At 38.7% G+C, this 20,372-nt stretch overlaps 1 protein-coding gene across 8 annotated transcripts in view; it reads left to right on the top strand.

Moving 5' to 3' along the window:
- Positions 1-20,372, top strand: part of KCNT2 (potassium sodium-activated channel subfamily T member 2) — a 537,964-nt gene that overhangs the window by 417,015 nt on the left and 100,577 nt on the right. For all 8 annotated transcript variants that reach the window (XM_072126927.1, XM_072126928.1, XM_072126923.1 and 5 more), the window contains exons 18-19: positions 8,154-8,259; positions 13,929-14,101. In XM_072126927.1, the coding sequence (XP_071983028.1) occupies positions 8,154-8,259; positions 13,929-14,101 (279 nt within the window). The remainder of the gene's footprint in view (positions 1-8,153; positions 8,260-13,928; positions 14,102-20,372) is intronic.

Here is a 20,372-nt window from a genome sequence, read left to right as displayed (position 1 = left end):
CAGACAAACTGCAAATATAGTAGTGCAGTTTGCACTGTTTTTGATAAATGTGGGGCAGTATGTATTGACAATATACTATTCTGGTCAACATGTAAAAAGCTTTTATTATAGGACATCATAGGAAATGGTGAAGCATCTGCACAGAAAGGCTATTATCATGGGATATCAAGGGGAAACCATAAAGGTGAGGGCATGTTATAATTGGATAGTAAAGGACAATATGTATGTTTGGAGAGGGAGTAAGAATCAATTTGGGTCATAATCTATTGATTGGATATTTTAGCAGGTATGTTAGCCCTCATGCAAGTGAACATATTTTCCACATGTATCCTAGCCATTGTAAAGGTAACTCACATCCCCATGTATTTCTATGGGCTCATACACACAGAGATGTATTTTACTCAGCCCTATATATGAGCCAAGCACCCCAAAACACAAAAACTCAGTAGGTTTTATTCTTGACTGTGTGTGTGGTTCTGTCCTCCCATAGTCTATGGGGATGTGAAAAATACAGATGCCACCCAAGTATCATCTATAAGCCAGTTGTATGGATGAAATACAGACACAAGAACCATTCTTGCAGGCATGTGGCATGAAACTTTAAAAGTATTGAAGACACACTGACTGAAAAAATGGACAAGAATGATGTGGTTACTCAGCAAAGGAAAAAAAAGGATTGCATGCAGAAAGCCTTAGACGACTTCTGATTTTATTGCATATACAAGATTTATCTGAAGAAAGTCAAAAAGAAAAATGGTGACTGAAATTGGACAGATTTATACCAAATCTATGAAAGATTAGCTCATCTCTACTTTAAATTTGCCCTGGCAATTACTAAGATATAAGAGCACATTTCAAAGAGGCAAAATGTCCAGATTGTTATCATGGATTATCAGAAGACCATGGGTAGCTAAGAGTCCTATCATGTACCTGACAGTGTGGAAAATATTTTAGGGGAGATGCTATAAGGTATGAGGTATGTCAATGCAAATTTATTTTGCTTGAAGTTTAAAAGACAATAAACTTCCATTTATTTGCACCTGTGTCTGTGCTGAAAATCAGTGTCTATCTTTGAGCAACCCACCAAATATGGTGTTTCGGATGTGGGCAGTCTGATCGAAAAGCACAGTGGTAGCACTGTATGTCCTGGGTGAAAGCAGTAACACATTTTGAGAGCATGGAGGAGCACCAGACCCAAGTGACAGCACCAGAGTAAGAAAAGCTGGTGCAAAAGATGACTCCAGTGGATGATGTGGAGTCATTTCTGTTTTTGAGAGAGTTCCAGAACATTAAAAACAGCCCCCAGAACAGTAGGCAGAGTTCCTAGACCACTGCCTGACTGGCAAGCCCCAAAAGGCATACTATGATTTGACTCTGCAAGATGCCAAAGAACATGTCAAAATTAAAGCAGAAATTTTGGCCTGTCTTGGGGTGACGTTGGCGGTAAGGGCACAATGGGTTCACAATTGGCGCTACATCAAAGAAATATCTCCCAGGTCCCAGATGTTCAACCTGCTCTGTTTCATAAATGACTACAACTTGACACCTGCACTCCTGCTCAGGTGGTGGAAAAAGTTGTCATGGATCGGTTTATCCACTCACTACCTGAGTTGGTCCTTTACTGGGTTGCCAAAGGAGACCCCTAGAATACAGATGACCTTGTCAGTCTTGTAGAGCAATATGTGGCTTTGGAGAACTCCCTAGGAAGCCAAGAAATTCTGAGGTCAACCTAATGTGGAGTTTGAAGTGAAGCTGGAACTCCAAGGCCGTTTTCCAAGTCCTGCTTTGAGGGTCATCTGAAGACCGAGGAAGGATAAAGGCTGGTGACAAGGAGACAGGCTGGTTCTATTTTCTGCTGGAGGTGCCATGGTCCTGGTCATAGATGCCCATTGCCCTTGTACAAGTGAGCCTATGAACTTATCTGCAGGGTGACATTGCTCCTTATTTGCCTGCCTTGTCTGCAGTGCTGTTGCTCCTCATGGTGAGGGACCTCAGGCATGCCATGTGACTATGAAAGGGGTTGAAGTAAATGGTTGAAGTAAAGGGGCTCTTGGATTCAGGAAATTTAGTGAGCCTTGTGACACACTACCCCATGAGCTGGTACCTGGTAAATGAGTGGTAGTTATGTGTATTTATGGAGATACCAAAGCGTACACCATGGCCCAGATTACTTTCCACGCTGTGTGTGGTATAGTGTCTCATATGGTAGGAATTGTAAAAGACTAATTGAATGAGATAATTATTGTCTGGGACTTCCCTGGGACTTATAGGGCAAAGCTATCATGCCTGATAAACCAACTTGCTGTAATGATTCTGAGGAAACTGTAAATGCATCTGTCATTTCAAATTAATTTCCTTTATCTCTGCTAGCTGAGGATGAGGAAGAGGAATTATCCTCTGAAGTTATTGACCGCTATCTCTTGAGGTCTCTTGAGAAAATTTTCAGACAGCCCAGCTCCAAGACTTAACAATAAATGGTGCTCTTTACCAGATGACCATACAAAATTATGTTGCCCAAAAGCCAGGGCCTGGTACTCATTTTTCTCACTTTGCTGTATCGGGTAACCAAAATGAGGGATGGTGGGGCAATTACTTGTCCAAGGGCCCTATTGACGTTTGGACTTAGATATAACCCATTCACATGTGCTGGGTGATCACCTGGGTGCTGAAAAGATTAAGGTGAGAGTACTGCAAAGGCTTTACTGGCCAGGTTATTTTAGAGTCTTGCTCAGTCTGCCAGTTAACCTCCCTATTCACTCCATAGTCCATTAATTCTGTTACCCTTTATAGAGATCCCATTTCAACAGCAATAGATTTGGTGGGACCACTGGCTAGGTCAGCCAGAGGTCATTAATATATATTAGTGGTAGTCCATTATGGTACTCAGTTCCTTGAGACAGTACATTTAAGAAATACCTCTGCTAAGTTGATAGCCTGAGAGTTGTTCCAGATATTTTCACGAACAGGACTACTCAAAGAAATTTTAACAGGCCAGGGAATCCCTTTTCGGTCAAAGGACATGAGGGAAGTGTCCAAACAAAATTACCCAGTCGTGCACCTCAGTATATCATCTCCAGGCAAAATGCCTAGTGGAAAGGTTTAATAAAACCTTATAGGCAATGTAAAAAAGGGCTAGTACCTCCACAGGATTTTCACCTTTTAAATTATTGTATGGCAGGCACCTTTGTGGGTTACTTGATGTCGCTAAAGAAACATGAGAGACTGAGGTTACCCCCTATAAAACATTGATAGAGCATGTGGCTCAGGAATCACTAACATAATGTCCATTGTTAAAGAACACTTGCTTAAGGCACAGGACAAAACTACAGTGTTAAACAGTCAACTAGAGATAGACAGTTTCAACTAGAAGAGTGGGTCTTCATACTTGCACCCAAAGAGGAAGTTTCTGGCCAAGTGGCAAGGGTTATATGAAGTGGTGGAAAAAGTGGGGGAGGTGAACTACAAAGTCCATCATACAGGTAAAAGAAAGCCCTTCCAAATATACCACATATATTTAATCAAACCGTGGTAAGAAGGGGACCCTCCTGAAACATCTTTCATGGTGCCCCAAACTGAGGCTAGTATTGAGTAGGTGAAAATTTAAGAGGCTTTGCCAACAGTGTTGGGAGTGCTTGCAAAAGAACAGGGATATGTTCACAGATTTGAGACATTTTCATGGAAACTCATGTTTGAGTGAATACAAAACCCTACAGAGTTCCTGAAGCATGTAGGGGGGTGATTTGAATGTGGTAAAATGGATGTTAAAACTGGGTGTAATTGAAGAGGCAAGAAATAGGTGGTCCAGCAGTCCATGCAGTACTTGGAGCTTTAAGAATAGACTGTGAACCTCAAGAAATGTGCCATGGGTATGGAAGAGGCAAGGTTACTAGGCTATAAAGTAGGTTAGGGTAAGATAAAGCCACAGGTAAACAAGGTGGAAGCCATACATAACTGGCTATATCTGACCATGCCCCATTAAAATAGATCAGGGAGAGGAAAGGGATTAATCTAGAGGAATATATTTTTATTTTTGGGTTAGCACTTGGCTTAGCAATAGAAAACAGAGGGTTGTTGTCATTAATGGTACAATATCAAATTGGGTTAAAGTTACAGATGTAGCTCTGGTTAACCATTACCAGTAGTGGACCGGAGAGGTCAATATTGGGCTCACTTGTTGTAGAGTTTCATTATTTGCAGATGATACTCAGCTCTGTAAAGTAATTGATAACTAGAGTATTGGGCAGAAAAATGGCTGTGGAAGTTTAATGTTGATAAATGTAAACTTATGCATTTGGGTCATGGAAACAAAAAGTGCAATTATGTTCTTTTACTTGGTAAAACTTAGGGAATTGGTGGACAGTGATGTGGCCCGAGCCAGGCAGCTGCTAATAAGGCAAATGCAATGTGATGAATCAAGAAAGAAATAGATTTTCATGAGAAGGACATAGTTTTGCCCTTGTCAGACCAGAAATGGAATATTGTGTACACTTTTGGGTGCCAGTGTATAAAAATGAACTTACGGAACTGGAACCAGTGCAGAAAAGATCAATTACATGAATGGGCAGTCCAATGATCTTTACAGTATATACCTAGGCTTTTGGTCAAGACTAGGAGGAATAGGCCTCTCCTACGTCTAGAGGAGAGATGGATCTACCATCACCATAGACAGGGATTCTTTACTATAAAAGCAGTGAAACTTTAAAACACTGTGCTGAAGGAGGTTGTTATGGCTGATACTTTGTTTATGTTCAAGAGGGGTCTAGATGCCTTTTTGGAAAACAAAAATATCACATTTTATGGGAAATAAAACATTTTGTTAATATTTTATATGTTGGAGGGGCTGGACCTGCATCTTTCCTCAATTTTATCTACTATAATACTATAATACTATATAGTGACAGTCTTTATAATATAGAATTTGTACTAATTTCCATGCCAGGTGCCAAGTAAGAAAATATTGTTTTCTCTAATGGTTAGCTGAAAGACAATTCCTGTTCTAAAATCTCCATAGTAATCTGCAATAGCCATTATATAGTATGAAATGTTATGGATGGGCAGACTGTCCTAGTGTTGTAACAAGAAATATGGGCTGTGTAATGGTTTGTCATTGAAATACTGTGAGCAGTCATTATGTTTATTACTGCTTTTATTCTTCTTACACATGCTCAAGAATTTCAGAAGTCAAAAGAAAAAAAAGAATCAGCTGAAATATTTTATACGACACCCTGTTCTCAAACATACTGAACAAGTCATTTTTTTCTGACTCTTCCCAGAGAAAAATCATTACTGTTACAATTTTATTTTTCCAGCAGGAGGTTTAAATCCTGCCTGTGCAAGATCATATTTTTGAGTTTTCATCCCTCTACAGAAACTTTTGCAAATAATGATGGTAGTTTGGAAAAAATGTAAGACAGAGTGATAGAAATGATAGCAGCAGGGGGTTTTACACTAGGATTTTTTAAATTGCACCACCTCTGTCTTTAGTATTACATCTTATTAGAAGCATGTCCCTTTTCCCCTCACAATTTTAAGTTTAGCAGCGTGTTTCGGAAATAAGAGGCTCCTCCGTGCAGTAAAGTCTATAAAGCTAAATATATACTCCAGTTCACATATTACAGGGGAAGCCACAGTTGTGCCATTGTTGGAACATGTTTTTAAAAATGTTGTGAAAAGAACAACTGAATTAAATCTAATTATTTTTCTTTGAAAATTTTTATTTAGAATATGTGTTATGTTATTTGCTATGCTGAGATTTTGTGTGGCTACTATGTCATCAGACCAGGATGTCAAATAAGTGACCAAACCATTTAATTTAACCTCTTAGTGACTGGCCTGTTAGGGTCCTCAATGGGCAAGCTATTGTTTCCTTTTTTTTCTTTCATGCACGTGCATAACATTATGTCAGCATAGGTGAATGAGAGCTTGTTTTTTGTGTGACACTTTGGGAAGATGAAGTCCGGCGCGATTCACTAAGATCGTGCGCCCGAGTTCCTGCATCTGTCGCTTCCCTGCCAAGGTCCGCCGGAGTTCACCTTCTTCTTCCCTGTGCTTGCAAGTGCGCGTGACACAATTTTCAATGTTAAATCCTGTGCGTTGTCCGAACCCGTCGGATCGTCCAACTTCCGGCCCCCCTGATTTGTGTCGCATGAAAGCCGTCACGAATGCGCCAAAATCCGATTGCGTGCACCAAAAACCCATGTTAAATGCGGCGCACTGGCCCGACAGAGATCACCAATGTTTTTGTGGGGCACCCTTAACATAGGGCGTGCAACACAATTTGCATGTTAAATACGGTCTTTGGTCTGGATCAGTCGGACTGACCACCGGCACGCCCCCTAACTTTTTGTTGCATTGAAGCCAGCTCACCTGCGCCACAAAAGGGTCACATGCAACACAATAGCTGCGCAGACATGCGTGTGGAGGAATGTAAACTGACACAGCCACTCACAGGCCCTTCCAAGAACTCATCACATACTGCTGACAGGAAGCCAGGTAATGTGAATTAATCATAAGATTTATACTCAAGTATAAGCTGAGGCACCTAATTTTACCACAAGATACTGAGAAAACTTATTGACTCGAGTATACGCCTAGGATAGGAAATGCATTGATCACAGCCTCTCCGATTAATGGAAAGTCCAGGCAGCCTCCCCCAATTATTGATCAGCAGCCTCCCCTACTAATGAAATGCCCTGGTAGCCTCTCGTACACAGTAACAAAATGCATTGTAGCCTCCTCCAGTAATGTAATACCCAGCAGCCTCCCCCAGTAAGGCAATGCCCAAATGCCTCCCCAGTAATGAAATGCCATATGCAGCCCCCCAGCATCCCCCCAGTAATGAAATGCCTCATGCAGCCTCTCCTAGTAATGAAAGCCCTCCCCAGTACGGAAATGTCCTGCAGCAACTCTCCCCTGTAATGAAATTTCCTGCCCCCTCCAGTAATGAAATGCCCTGCAGCAGCCCCCTTCAGCCCCACACTGCAGCAGCATCCCAGTAATGGCATGCCCTTCAAGTGACATGGCATTTAGAAAGTAAAAAGGCAGTTAAGCAGCAGTTTGAAACTATTCAACACAAGTTTTAGTTTATCAGCAAGATAGTTGGGTAAAAATCCCAGAATCGTTCATGCATTCACTTCCTTGTTGCAATATGATAATTTCTATACTTTGCATATACTTTTTTTAGTTATATTTAGCTTATTTTTTATCTTAGTTGAAGGCAATGTATAATGTTGTGTAAGTCTATTACTAGAGAGATGTCACTTGTACATTATTTAGAAGACCAAAATGTCCAGTCTGTAAGTTAGATCTCCACATTGAATATACATTAATGGTCCATACACTAATCAACTCTATGGGAATATTGTGAGAAGCTGAACAGAAGCTGAACAGAAGCTTGCAGAGTTGCAGATTTGAATTGAACTTTATTTGAAGTATGCAAAAAAAAATAACTAAAATACATTTTAATGCACAGTTTGAAGATCAAAGTTTATAATTCTGGAAAAAAATGGTATTGCCATGTCCACTGTCAAAAGACATAGATTTGTAAATCTACTCATTAGTTTGGTTAGAAAATATCCAGTATACATTGTACTTTATTATTTCTAAAAGTGCTGCACTTAAGTTTGGAAGGAAGTTGTTTTGATTGAAAGTCTTTCCCCGCGTAAATGCGCATCCAAAAAAAATGGCAATGAAATATAAATTTATGCTAAACCTTCTTTTAATACAAAAACTATTTCTCAATCTTCGCGGGTCCACTTGTTAAAATATAGAATGCTTGAAGAGTCCATTTTTTTTGTTGCGTAAATAACTGTTCTTTAAATGTGACAATTTAGTTAAATTGTTGTAAAGTTTGTCTGTAAAGTAGACACTCCGCACTCAACATTATCTGACTATAAATAAAAAGAAAGAAATCGTAAATGTTATTTTACTGATATTCTATGTCTATGGTATTCAAATCAGAAAACATATTTATCGATGATGAGGATTTAATAAGAACACTTAAATTTTATTTGAAATCTGCAGTATAACGTGATTTCATGTTTCATTAAGAAAACGCATCTTGATCTATTAAGGAAACATTGTAAGATTCCTATTTATTTCACTGAAATAAAAAAAAATACAAATGTCATAATCTATTCTTTTTTTGTTTTCAGGTACATTAAAGGTTATCCTCCTAATTCGCCATATATAGGCAGCTCCCCAACCTTTTGTCATCTTTTGCAAGAAAAAGTCCCATTTTGCTGCTTACGGTTAGATAAGGTACAGAAAATATTTTATTTTAAATTTCATAATTGTGGTGAAAAAGTCTGTATGATATGTGATTGTCATAATCTCTGAAGACAAAGCTTGAGACCTTCTGGCACATCTTTAAGCCATCTGTTTGCTCAAATTCTAGTCACTAAAGACAAGGTTAAAAAAAATCTCCAAATAGTTCAGCCAACTGACTACAAAGTTGTTTTAGGTAATTCGACTCCAAAAGTTGAAGATATCAGTTTTTCTCATTTTCTCAAATTAAACCTGATTCAGGCACTGTGCATAGGGCAGTAAAGATCCACTGATCAACAATCTTATATAGTAATATAGTCAACACAACTTGCCATATTTTACAAGCGACAGGGTTTGTTAAACTCATTTTATTGAAAGATATAGGCATCCAAAATAAAAAAAAAATATTTATGAATTTCCACATCTTGCTGCCAATGCTTGCTTGCTGCCCATCCATTTTTGGTCCCCTCCTTTAAAAACCAAAAGCAGGGCTATATGTTGCCCGATCCCACAGAAAGCACACCTTGTACAGAAGGGGAGTCCTTGCGTTATGCCATAATATGATGCAAGGATTTCCTATCTGCCAGCCAAACTTCAGTGCTGGCTCTGTAACAGCACAACCAAAAACACAACCCTTATAGTCTCAAAGTATATCATATACAGCCCTTAAACAATCATGAATTTTTTGAAAAAATTTGATTCGACCCAAATCGAATCAAAAAGAATCATGTTAAAAAACAGGCATTTCCTGGCTGCAGAGAGCCTGTAGGGTGTTGTAGAACGTTGTGCCATGCTTAAATATGCATAGGGAGCGTGGTTTGGTCTTCAAACAATGCTGTGTTTTAGTATGACACGCACATGACAGCAGCGGCTCTTAGAATCGCTTCACTCTTCACTTCCATGTGCACTTACATAGGCCAACTTCCCCAAATAAGCAAAGCGGGAACACAGCCTGACAAGGTAACGTCTGTGCCAGCTCGAAAGGACAGAGCTGAGGGCCAAGATCCCACTATAACATCAAAGTGTGCACTTTTTACACTGACATCAGATGATTCCATAGATTACGACAGAACCTGTTCTGTTAAATGCGAATACATGTGGAAAGTCCCCCAAAAGAGTGCAGAGGATGTCGGCAGTAATTTTGCATTGACGTCACTGATAATTTTGCCATTCTTTTCACTGTATAAACTACTGTATAAACTAAGTGGATTTGACACGTGAATCTGGCTGTAAGCTAAAGACCCCAAAAGGTATTGCAATGTGCGTTATACAGATACCCCGCAACTGACAGTGTAATTTCAGCGAAAATCACTGTATAAACTATGTGGATTTCACACGTAAATATGGCTGTAAACTAGAGCCACAATAAGGTATGGCAATGTGCGATATACAGATACCCCACAACTGACAGTGTAATTTCAGCAAAAATCACTGTATCAACTATGTGGATTTCACACATAAATCTGGCTGTAAACTAGACCCCCCAAAAGGTATTGCAATGTGCCTTATACATATACCCCACAACTGACAGCTCACTACTGCAGATGCATGAAAGTCAAACAGATTTCTTCCTATTCGATTTTTTCACAAAATAGAACTGCTATTTGGGGTATACAGATCCCCCTTAAAGAACAACCAGGGATTGGTCCACCAATCGCTACTGCAGATGCATGAAAGTCAAAAAGATTTCTCCCTATTCGATTTTGTCACTAAATAGAACTGCTATTTGGGGTATATAGAACCCCCTTAGAGAACAGGGAGGAATCGCACATTACAATAGCAGCAGCTGGACGCTACAACATGAAGTGTGAAGTGCTGAGATAGAAAATGGCTGGGTTTTATAGGGCTGTGTGCAGGGGTGAACCAAGCCTTTCTGCTGCCTGAGGCGAGCCATAGACCGACGCCCCCCCGCCATATATGTAATATATCAGATACAGAGTAAAAATCAGATACAGCGTGTCGCCATGTAGTGTAAAATGCATACAGCGTGCTGACATGTAGTATAAAATAGATACAGCGTGCCGCCATGTAGTGTTAAATGTATACAGCGTGCCACCATGTAGTATAAAATGCATACAGCGTTCCACCATGTAGTATAAAATGCATACAGCGTACCGCCATGTAGTATAAAATGCATACAGTGTACTGCCATGTAGTATAAAATGCATACAGCGCACCGCCATGTAGGGTAAAATGCATACAGCGTGCCACCAAGTAGTATTAAATGCATACAGCGTGCCGCCGTGTAGTGTAAAATGCATACAGCCTGTTGTCATGTAGTGTAAAATGCATACAGCGTACCGCCAAAACTAAAATTGACATGGCAGAGAAGCCCTAATAAATATCCCCAATGCTGCATAAAAATATATATTCACACACACAGTATATACAACCTCTACGCACATACTGAGTATACATACAGCAAATACACATATATAAACATTATATAGAGCAAGTATACACAAACCCCTATACACACACCTATACATATCAACACACACACCTATACATACCCACGCACACACACACCTATACATGCACATACACCCCTATACATACACACCCCTATAAATACACACACACACACCTATACATACACACACACACCTACCTATACACACATGGAATGTGTATGGAGCATTAAAACCAAAAAAATTGTCCTTTAAGACAACTTTTATGTGGTCAATAATGATCATCCATCGCTATAAAATAAGATTAGATGTCACTCTAGTAGGTCGTTATGTGGTATCAGGCCCTCTGTTGGTTTAAATTACCTCCGCTGTGGTGTGTTCTATATAAGAGGCTATGTGCGCTGAGTGCGCAATGGCTATGTGCGCAATGCTTGGGCGGAAGGGCCGACAGACCGGAGCTGCCGTCAATTGTCTGGCGTCTCTTAACCATTGATCCATTCTCAAGAGATCTCGGACCCATGTGTTACTTCCAGATCTCGGAGCTGGATCTCGCCTGGTTCGCATGCGCCACAAATCAGTTTTTTACCATGGGCATGATGAAAACCACCTGGCAGGTATTTTACTATTGGTGCATAATATGTATATATACATAACCCAATGATTTGATATTAGCTTCATTGCCTGCAGAATTCATTTAGTATTATATACTTTTTTTCATTACAACTCAATTGCATCCTGTGCATTTTTGGTATCTTATTGCTGCCCATTGGTTGTGTTATTATTACTATACTTTTTGTGAAGACAATGGGGCTCATTTACTAAGGGTCGCCGCACTTTTGTCGGGTTTCCCAAATATTTCTGTTTTGCTCCGAATTGCCCTGGGATTTTGGAGCATGCGATCGGATTGTGGCGCTTCGGCGCCGGCTTGCATAAGACAGAAATCGAGTGGCCGGACGTCGGACAATCCGATGGATTTGAACAAACTGCGGAATATAAAAAAGGAATTGTGCACCGGGAAGAAGAAGGTGAAGTCCGGCGGACCTCGGTACAGCAGCGACACATGCAGGAACTCGGACACACAATGTTAGTGAATCGTGCCGGACCCAAATCCACGTTGGACAATGCACCGTGGGATCGCAATGGGACCGGGTAAGTAAATCTGCCCCTTTTTTTTTTCACGATCTGTAATTATATGACATTATCTGTGCCCTCACCATATAGTGCCAGATTTCTCCTATAATTTTTCCTATATTTTTCCTATAATTGTATTTTTATGATTATTTATAATAAATATAGATTTTTTATTCTACATTGTTGTTTATGTGTGGAATAATTTTTTTGGTTTAAATATAAAAAAATATATGTTTTTTTCACTGCGTTTTACCCCATAACAGATAATAGCGGCCGAAGTTAAAAATGGCACTTTTTTGCCATTTCGAAAAATATAAAAAAAATTAATAAAAAGTGATCAAAAGGCCGTACCGCCCTAAAAATAGTAACAAAAAATGACACCATCCACAGCTCCGTACATCAAAGTATGAAAAAGTTTTTAGCGCCAGAAGATGGCAAAATAAAAACAACATTTTATACAGGAGGTTTACATTTTTATAAATGAAATTTTTGTAATGAAAACATTATAAGACCTATACAAGTTTCTTATCCCGGTGATCGCACCGACCCAAGGAATGAAATACTTATGTCATTTTGGGTGCACAGTGAAATCCAAGCCATATAATCCAAGCCCACAAGAAGATGGCACAAATGCGTTTTTTTCACCAATTTCACAGCATTTTTTTTCGCTTTCCAGTACATGGCATGGAATATTAAATACTGGCACTGTGATGTGCAATTTGTTACACAGAAAACAAGCCCTTACAGAGCTCTGTATACAGAAAAATAAAAAAGTTATAGATTTTTGATGGTGATTTTTGAAGTATTCCTGCATCAAAATGTCTGAGCTATCAAAAAATAAAAATAGTTCTTTTCAGTGGTAAACCCCATAATAGAATAAAATATCCAAATGTCTGAATTGCCACTTTGAATCGCACTACTTAAACATTGGAATAAAAAATGTGATTAAATGATTGTACTGTCCCTAAAATAGAAATGTTAACCTACAGAAAAAGACAGTCAGTGTTGCCTATACCAATTACTTATTTATTAATTCATTATGTTACAAAATATGAAATATAGAATCGGTTTCATCCAAGGGCCCTAATATAGAAATTGTATAAATATCAGCTCATACTGCAAAAAATAACACCTTACACAGCAGCATGCACCAAAATATGAAGATCTTACTGGCATCAGAATATGGAGCCATAACAAACTATATAAAGCTGGTGTTTCCCTGCGCATTCAAAGAATGATGAGGATGTACACACAAGTACATAACCCATAACCCATAACAGCACAACTAAGCTTTTTTTGCCATGTGTATCATATTTAGATTTTTGTCCACTTTCCATGTATATTGCTTAGAATATTAAATACTGACACTAGGAAGTCTAATTTTGCTGCAGCTCTGCAATTAGAAAAACAAAAAGTTATGGCCCTTGGAAGGCCGAGAGTGAAAAAGGGCCCAGTTTTTTTAAGGGATTGATAAAAATGAGGGATTTTTACAAAAGGTCTGTTGAATTCTTTCCTTCAATCAAAATTTACTTACTAAACCACCATGTTATTTACAATTTTCTAAGGTTCAGACGGTTGTCTTGAATCTGTTAGATCCTAAAGTTTCCAACCATTCAATGGAAAAATACCCCCCAGATTGTGACCTATTATTTAAACAACGTTTTTTGTTAAATCTACCTATGGTTCTTTTACATTGTCGATCATTCTGAACAAGCTTTACCAGCACATTGGTGGCACATAACTATAAATAGTCAGGAATTGCAGCGTCTAATAGCCCTTCACATTCTGCTATAAAAATGACTGTTTATCTGTCTTCTTCTGGTCCGTATTATAAATCAGTGCACTCCTGAATATCTTTCCTCTGTTTACTGCATTACCTGATTTTTCCACATTGGCCAATTTATCATGTTTCTGTTCTCCATTACTTTATTGACTGTACTATTCTCCATGCAAACACTATTAGCAGCTATGCTTGAGAAAACATGTATTTCTAAGTATGTTGATACTTTGTGTTTATTGATTTCTAAAGAAACGCTTGCCACAGTGATAAACAATAACTAAAGATGAAATGCACTACATACTGGGTATAATAATAAAATATGTCTTTAACTCCTGCTTTAGGGTTGTCAGCATAACTATTATGAAGATGCTAAAGCCTATGGTTTTAAAAATAAAGTCATCATTGTTGCAGCCGAGACAGCAGGCAATGGACTGTACAATTTCATTGTTCCACTCAGAGCTTATTACAGACCAAAGAAGGAGCTTAATCCAATCATTCTACTGCTGGATAATCCGTAAGTGTTAAGAACTGATTATACTGTATATTAGTAAGTCTGAATTTCAAGAAAGTTGCAAAGGTCACATAATAAAAACTTTCTTAATGTACATTTTCAATTCCAGATCTTTTAATAATAAGTCTTAAGTTAACAGCCTTGTATGAACACTTGAAATCTGATCAGGTACCTCGGGTATTATGGAAAAAAAATCTCATCATGCTCCTTTATATATTTAGTTATAATAGATAGGCACAGAGAGAGTTTATAATAAAATATATTTTAACAGTAAATCCTACAAAGTATATAGAGATGTCCAGGTAGAATTTGGAGAGCTAGCTGCTATCACACAGTTACTTCTCTCTTCTCCCTACTGCCTTCTTCATACACAGTTTATGTACTCTAAATGGTCAGTAGGCTTTATTCCATCTTTGGTATTAGATAATAGAGAACTCAACATGACAGTTTTCATTAGGTTTGGGACCCCTAAACCATCAGCATGTTTCCATAAAGGTAGGGTATGGGGTTCCAAACATTTATACCATAGAGGTGTTTTTTGATCATTCCTCAAATTTTAAAGGGGAAAGGCAACTAGTGACTAGAGTCTGCCTGTGCCCTCACCACATGTGCACTGCGCACAGTGAAGCCGACCTAAATACACTTTGATTCACTGAAAATGCTGTGAACATCGGGGACTAGTTCAGTGAAGTGAGGTCTTCTGACGCCGGTTTCACTATACTCGGTGCGCACATAGCATACTCCAGTCAATAGATGCCCTAGCCTTTCCCTTTGGAAATGCTAGGAATGCAAGAATAGATTAAATGTTGGGGACCCTAAACTGCAGGGGGCTACAATTCACAAAAATTGCTGCACTTGTTTTTTCACATAAGGGTCATGTCGACATTTCTCTTGGAATTGCTTCAACTGTGAGGAAACCTATATCTCCCCTTACCCCGCATATGTACCACAAGTTATAGAGCAAAATGTTGCAAATGGTGAAAACATACATATACGAAAATTGTAAAATTAAGTAATTATTAAAACAACATAATGAAGACAATCCCTTGCCTGACATTTTTCTGACATTATTGGGACAATGGCTGCAATCAGGTATATTTGGGATAAGTACATATTTATAATATATCAAAACACTAGTGTTAATCGAGTGGTAATGGCCATGACTGAGAGTGACCATGCCAGCAGCAAATGGCGCCACCTTTATGAGGAGGATCATCAATCCCCTATGCCATCACCTGGAGCAACGACCCTCCCGAAAATGACTGCAACCAGCGCCGCTGGCATGTTAATGCGGGCACGCTCCATTGATTTAAATGCCATTGACTGTGCTGGCACCAATCATGGGTTTTTTTGTTGGGTGTTCGGGTCTGGCTTCTGGTTTGGTACCTAAATCTTTACCCAAACAGATTTCTAAAATTTGGGTTTGGCCCATTTTGTGGCCACGGTAATTTAAATGACACTGGCGATTTTGCTGACAACATTTAAACAGTTACTGGTGAGGATTTATTTATAATAACTCTTTATATAGCGTACACAGATTACACAGCGCTACACAGAGCTTGCCAAATCAGTCTGGATGAAACAGAATTTTACTGGGTCCTCTCATCACTACACAACACCAAATAGTTGATAGAGATAACATATGGTATGGAGGCCTCATGTCACAAGTATTATACAAGTGTGTAATGTATTAAATAGTCCCACGGATACAGAACATAATACTTTATATAAAATATACATGCTGAAATATTGTTATAGATAGGAAATGTCTGTGATGTTTTTGCATTGCTCACATTTGTGTAAATATTAAAAAATACATTTTAGATCAGAGCTTCTTTCTATTGTGTAAAAGGAGGCAGTGTAACGTATTATCATTAGGTGTCCTGGTAAACAGCCCACACAGATTTCAATTTTAAAATGTGTCTGCAAGAGATGTATTCATTCCATTTCTAAAGTATTTTTCCTAGGGTACAGTAATGGCCTTTCTGAAATGCAACCATTTGTGTAATAGCTATGCAAAGAATTGCCTTAAACATAGTGTCAGCCACAGAAAATGACACACGGCAGTCTCTGTGTGTATTACTGTGATAGAACACATTTTTTTCTTTCAATTTTTTTCCTTGGTAGTTTTTCGGAAATTATATTAGGAAAATGTAACAACATAATTTGTCTGTGGAGCACAATATGTTTTCTATTTGTAGATCACTTAAATTAAAAGGAATGTGCATGTTCCTGCTAATGAGCTGGTATAAATAAATGCACTCCGTCTGTATTTATATATATACCTTTGTATAATCACTTTTCTTTTCTTGTTTGTGGACAGAATTATTGTTATTATTTCTATTACTTTATACATTGTTCTCATGCAATGTAAATTGAGTCTATCACCCCACTCCACTGCTTTAAAACCCCCGTAACAGCCACATATTGCTCCATATATCCCTATAGATATAAAAATGGATGAGTATTTATGAAGAAATTTACTGCACCCAGTCTCCCCTCTTGGTGCTCTCCAATGCTAAGACACTGATGTCATCAGATGGGGGAGAGATGAGGACAAAGAACACCGGGGAGAATTCATAAATGTGTCTCAGGCTCTGACAGTGCAGAGCTCGAAAAGACTAGACTAGTGCTATGGCAGGTCCTTCATTTTGATGATGAATCTGTCGCAGTATAAGACTGTCAAGTCTAACTGATAGACCAGATTTTAGCCGTTCTAAACTGTGCGCCACAATGTGTCCCTTGCTCCTAATTTTTTGGCACACTGACTCATTTGCATACCACCTCACCCCTTTTTTCCAAAGACATGCCCCTTTTCATGAGGTCACACCCCCTTTGGTGGATCAGTCAGAAAAATGGGAAATAGAGTTTGTTTTTGATCTTACCAATTGTTTGCAATGTAACAAAGAGTGAAAAATGCAAAGGGGTCTGAACACTGTACATAAAAAGAAAATGAGAGGAAAAAAGGACAGAAACTTCCCAACAGAGGAGAGCGCCTTGGGTAATACCATTTGGTTCAAACCCCTCAGAGAAACATCCACCAGGGAAAGTGTTCACCTACAGGCCAAATCCATGTAGTAAGAATGTCTGTAATCAGATGATGTGTGTGTCAAGCTGACAAACAGGGATGACATGTGGTTACTTCACTAAAAAAAACTGAATAACCAGAAAGAAAGCCAGAAATGCATGTGCAATAGGAAAACATAACAAAAGGTGGGCACTTACAGGCACCAGCAAGTGTTTTATGTTTTACCTATTGCAAAAGAAATATCACAGGCAGAAAAGCAAAGAACTCTAGTAAGGTGATAGTAGAAAAAGGTAAAATTTCACAATCCCAGTCACACCTTTACCTATTTTTACATTCATGTACAGTACAGTAAGGATAAGTGCATTTGGTTTGTTATTTTTAGCTACTGAAACTAAACCTCCCACAAAAAAACTTCTAATCTAAAGCCCATTAGAAAGGTACTGTACTTGGTGTTAATTTTATTGAAGGAAATCCACTTCCTGGCGGAGGCACCAGTGTCTTTTAGTCGGGGTTTTACATGATCAGCAGACGATCGATGTTAATATTGATAAAATGAGTAGATAAACTGACTTTCTGTCTACACATAGGCCCACATTTATTTTGTGTGTGACTTTGCACTAGAAAGAACATACAAATTGCTTGCACATGTATATATAAAGTGTCTGCGCCAGTTTTGTGTCGCAGCAGCACTGTGTCCAACAAGACAGAAAAAACGTGCACCAAAAGGGACATTCTGGTGCACAGTCAGATCGTGTGCCACAATTGTGTCTGTGCCACAATCCCAAAGCATGAAGAATAGCACCAGAATAAAAACGGTGCATTCTTGCGGAGAAGTGCAGGAGGCGCCAGATTCATGAAGAATGTGTGACACATTTCATGAATCTGTCGCGCACTACACCCAATGCAGTTTGCACTAGTTTTGAAGAATGTGGACCATAGTATGGGTTCAAGAATCACATGAAACATGTTTGAGCTGGATGAATCAGATAACACATACATCCACTATTAGGAAGGTTATCTTCACTTTTATACAGCCATAAAATGTTGGAGTTCTACTTCAAATTTACATACAGATTTTGGTGACAGGTAACCAAAAGTTTATGGTCTCCTATGTTCTTGGGACTTTATTTCAACCTCAATACATCTCACATTAAAGATTGTGTAAAATATTTTTAAAAAATCCAGACAAATAAAAAGAAAATTGATTCAAACATAATTTTTTTTTAGAAGTAATTAAATATTTTATCTTGTTTTTCATTATTGCTTAAAGGGAACCTGTCACCAGATTTTACCCTATTAAATTACCATATATTCCGGCGTATAAGACGACTTTTGAAGACAGAAAAATCTTCTGTCTAGTCTGGGGTCGTCTTATACGCCGGTAATCGCGACCGCCCGCCGTGTATTCACGGCGGCGGTCGGGTCGCGCTGCATGGAGAGGGCTCACAGTCCATAGCCGGTAAGTCTTTGTAGCAACTTTGCTAGCACCGATCGCGGGTGTTTTCACAGCGATGGCTGCCGGCAAAGCTGCCAGCAGCCTCAAAAAGATAGCGGCGCATGGGCGCCGCCATCTTACCTGGGATTGCCGCTCCCCATGACGTCGTCGATCCGTCTCCATGGTAGCCTCGGGTCTTCCGAAGACCTGAGGCTATTTCGTTTTAACCCCTTCGTTACAATGTGCTGATAGCACATTGCAATGAATGAGGAGGAAAATCCCCATATACTGCCATACAGTAGTATGGCAGTATATGATAGGATCGATTAGACAACCTAGGGTTAAAGTACCCTAGGGAGTCTGAAAAACAGTAAAAATAAAAAAAGTTAAAAAAAAAATTATAATAAAAAAACCTAAAATTTCAAATCACCCCCCCTTTCCCTAGAACTGACATAAATATAAATAAACAGTAAAAAATCATAAACACGTGTCTGAAAATGCCCGATCTATCAAAATATGATAACGGTTTTTCAATGCGTTTAACCCCGTAACGGAAAATAGCGCCCAAAGTCGAAAATGGCACTTTTTTGCCATTTTGAAAAATATAAAAAAAATCTATAAAAAGTGATCAAAAGGTCGTACAATTATATCAATTATGATATAATTGAAAATATTATCAAATTTCGCAAAAAATGACACCACTCGGAGCTCCGTACACCAAAGTATTAAAAAGTTATTAGCGCCAGAAGTTGGCAAAATCAAAAAAATAATTTTTGTACAGGAGGTTTTCATTTTTGTAAATGTATGAAAACATTATAAAACCTATACAAATTGTGGATCCCCTTAATCGTACCCACCCAAAGAATAAAGTAGACATGTCATTTGGGGCGCTCAGTGAAAGTCGTAATATCCAAGCCCACAAGAAAATGGCGCAAATGCGTGTTTTCACCATTTTCATTGCATTTGGAATGTTTTTCCCGCTTCTGAGTACATGGCATGGAATATTTGATAAAATTAAAATTTAAGGTACAGTATGGTAACATTTACAGTAAAATGGACGATGGTAATGTTGTTGTTGTATGCCTTATGTTTATGAGCGACAGTTTTCCTGCTATATACCTGCATGTCATAAGAATTGACATTAAAAAAAGGATCATGTTAAATTCAAATCTGTTTTTTTTAAAATTTTTACCGGTGTTTTGTATGCGTTGGAAAAGGGGTAGTCTTATACGGCGAATATATCTTAAACTCTATATTTTAACAGGAAAGTAGGGGGGTCGTCTTATACACCAGGTCGTCTTATACACCGGAATATACGGTACTAGTTCTCTCTGGTAGATGAAATCTCATTTTATATAAATTCCTGACCATTTACCTATGAAATTAGCAGTATAGAGAAAGAAGTGCGGCACTCACCAAGATGTGCAAAAGTCCTTTATTACGAGTGCATGGTACAGGAAAGGAGCCTGTACCATGCACTCGTAATAAAGGACTTTCGCATATGTGCTGCACTTATTTTTCTATACTGCTAATTTATGAGGACTGTGTATCATCAGCGGAGCACCACCAGTTATGCTTATTCCTTGCAGTACTGTACCTAGGACTCTATCTCTGTCCGTCCAGTTTACCTGTTGGTGCCTTGGAATAGGTGGATAGTGCCGAGTGTCTTTGACTTACCATTCGTTTACCTATGAAAAATCACAATCACAGTCATAAAAATGAAGAATCTTATTTTGCATGTTGAGTCAGTTCTAGGCTGCAAGGAGAGTATCAATACAAGTATCCCTATCTTCAGTTCTAAAGTCCATAGA

The sequence above is a fragment of the Engystomops pustulosus genome, chromosome 10 (assembly GCF_040894005.1).
Source record: "Engystomops pustulosus chromosome 10, aEngPut4.maternal, whole genome shotgun sequence".
Lineage (NCBI taxonomy): Eukaryota > Metazoa > Chordata > Amphibia > Anura > Leptodactylidae > Engystomops > Engystomops pustulosus.
Note: the sequence above shows the minus strand (reverse complement) of the source record. Positions and strands in the feature narration are given on the sequence as shown.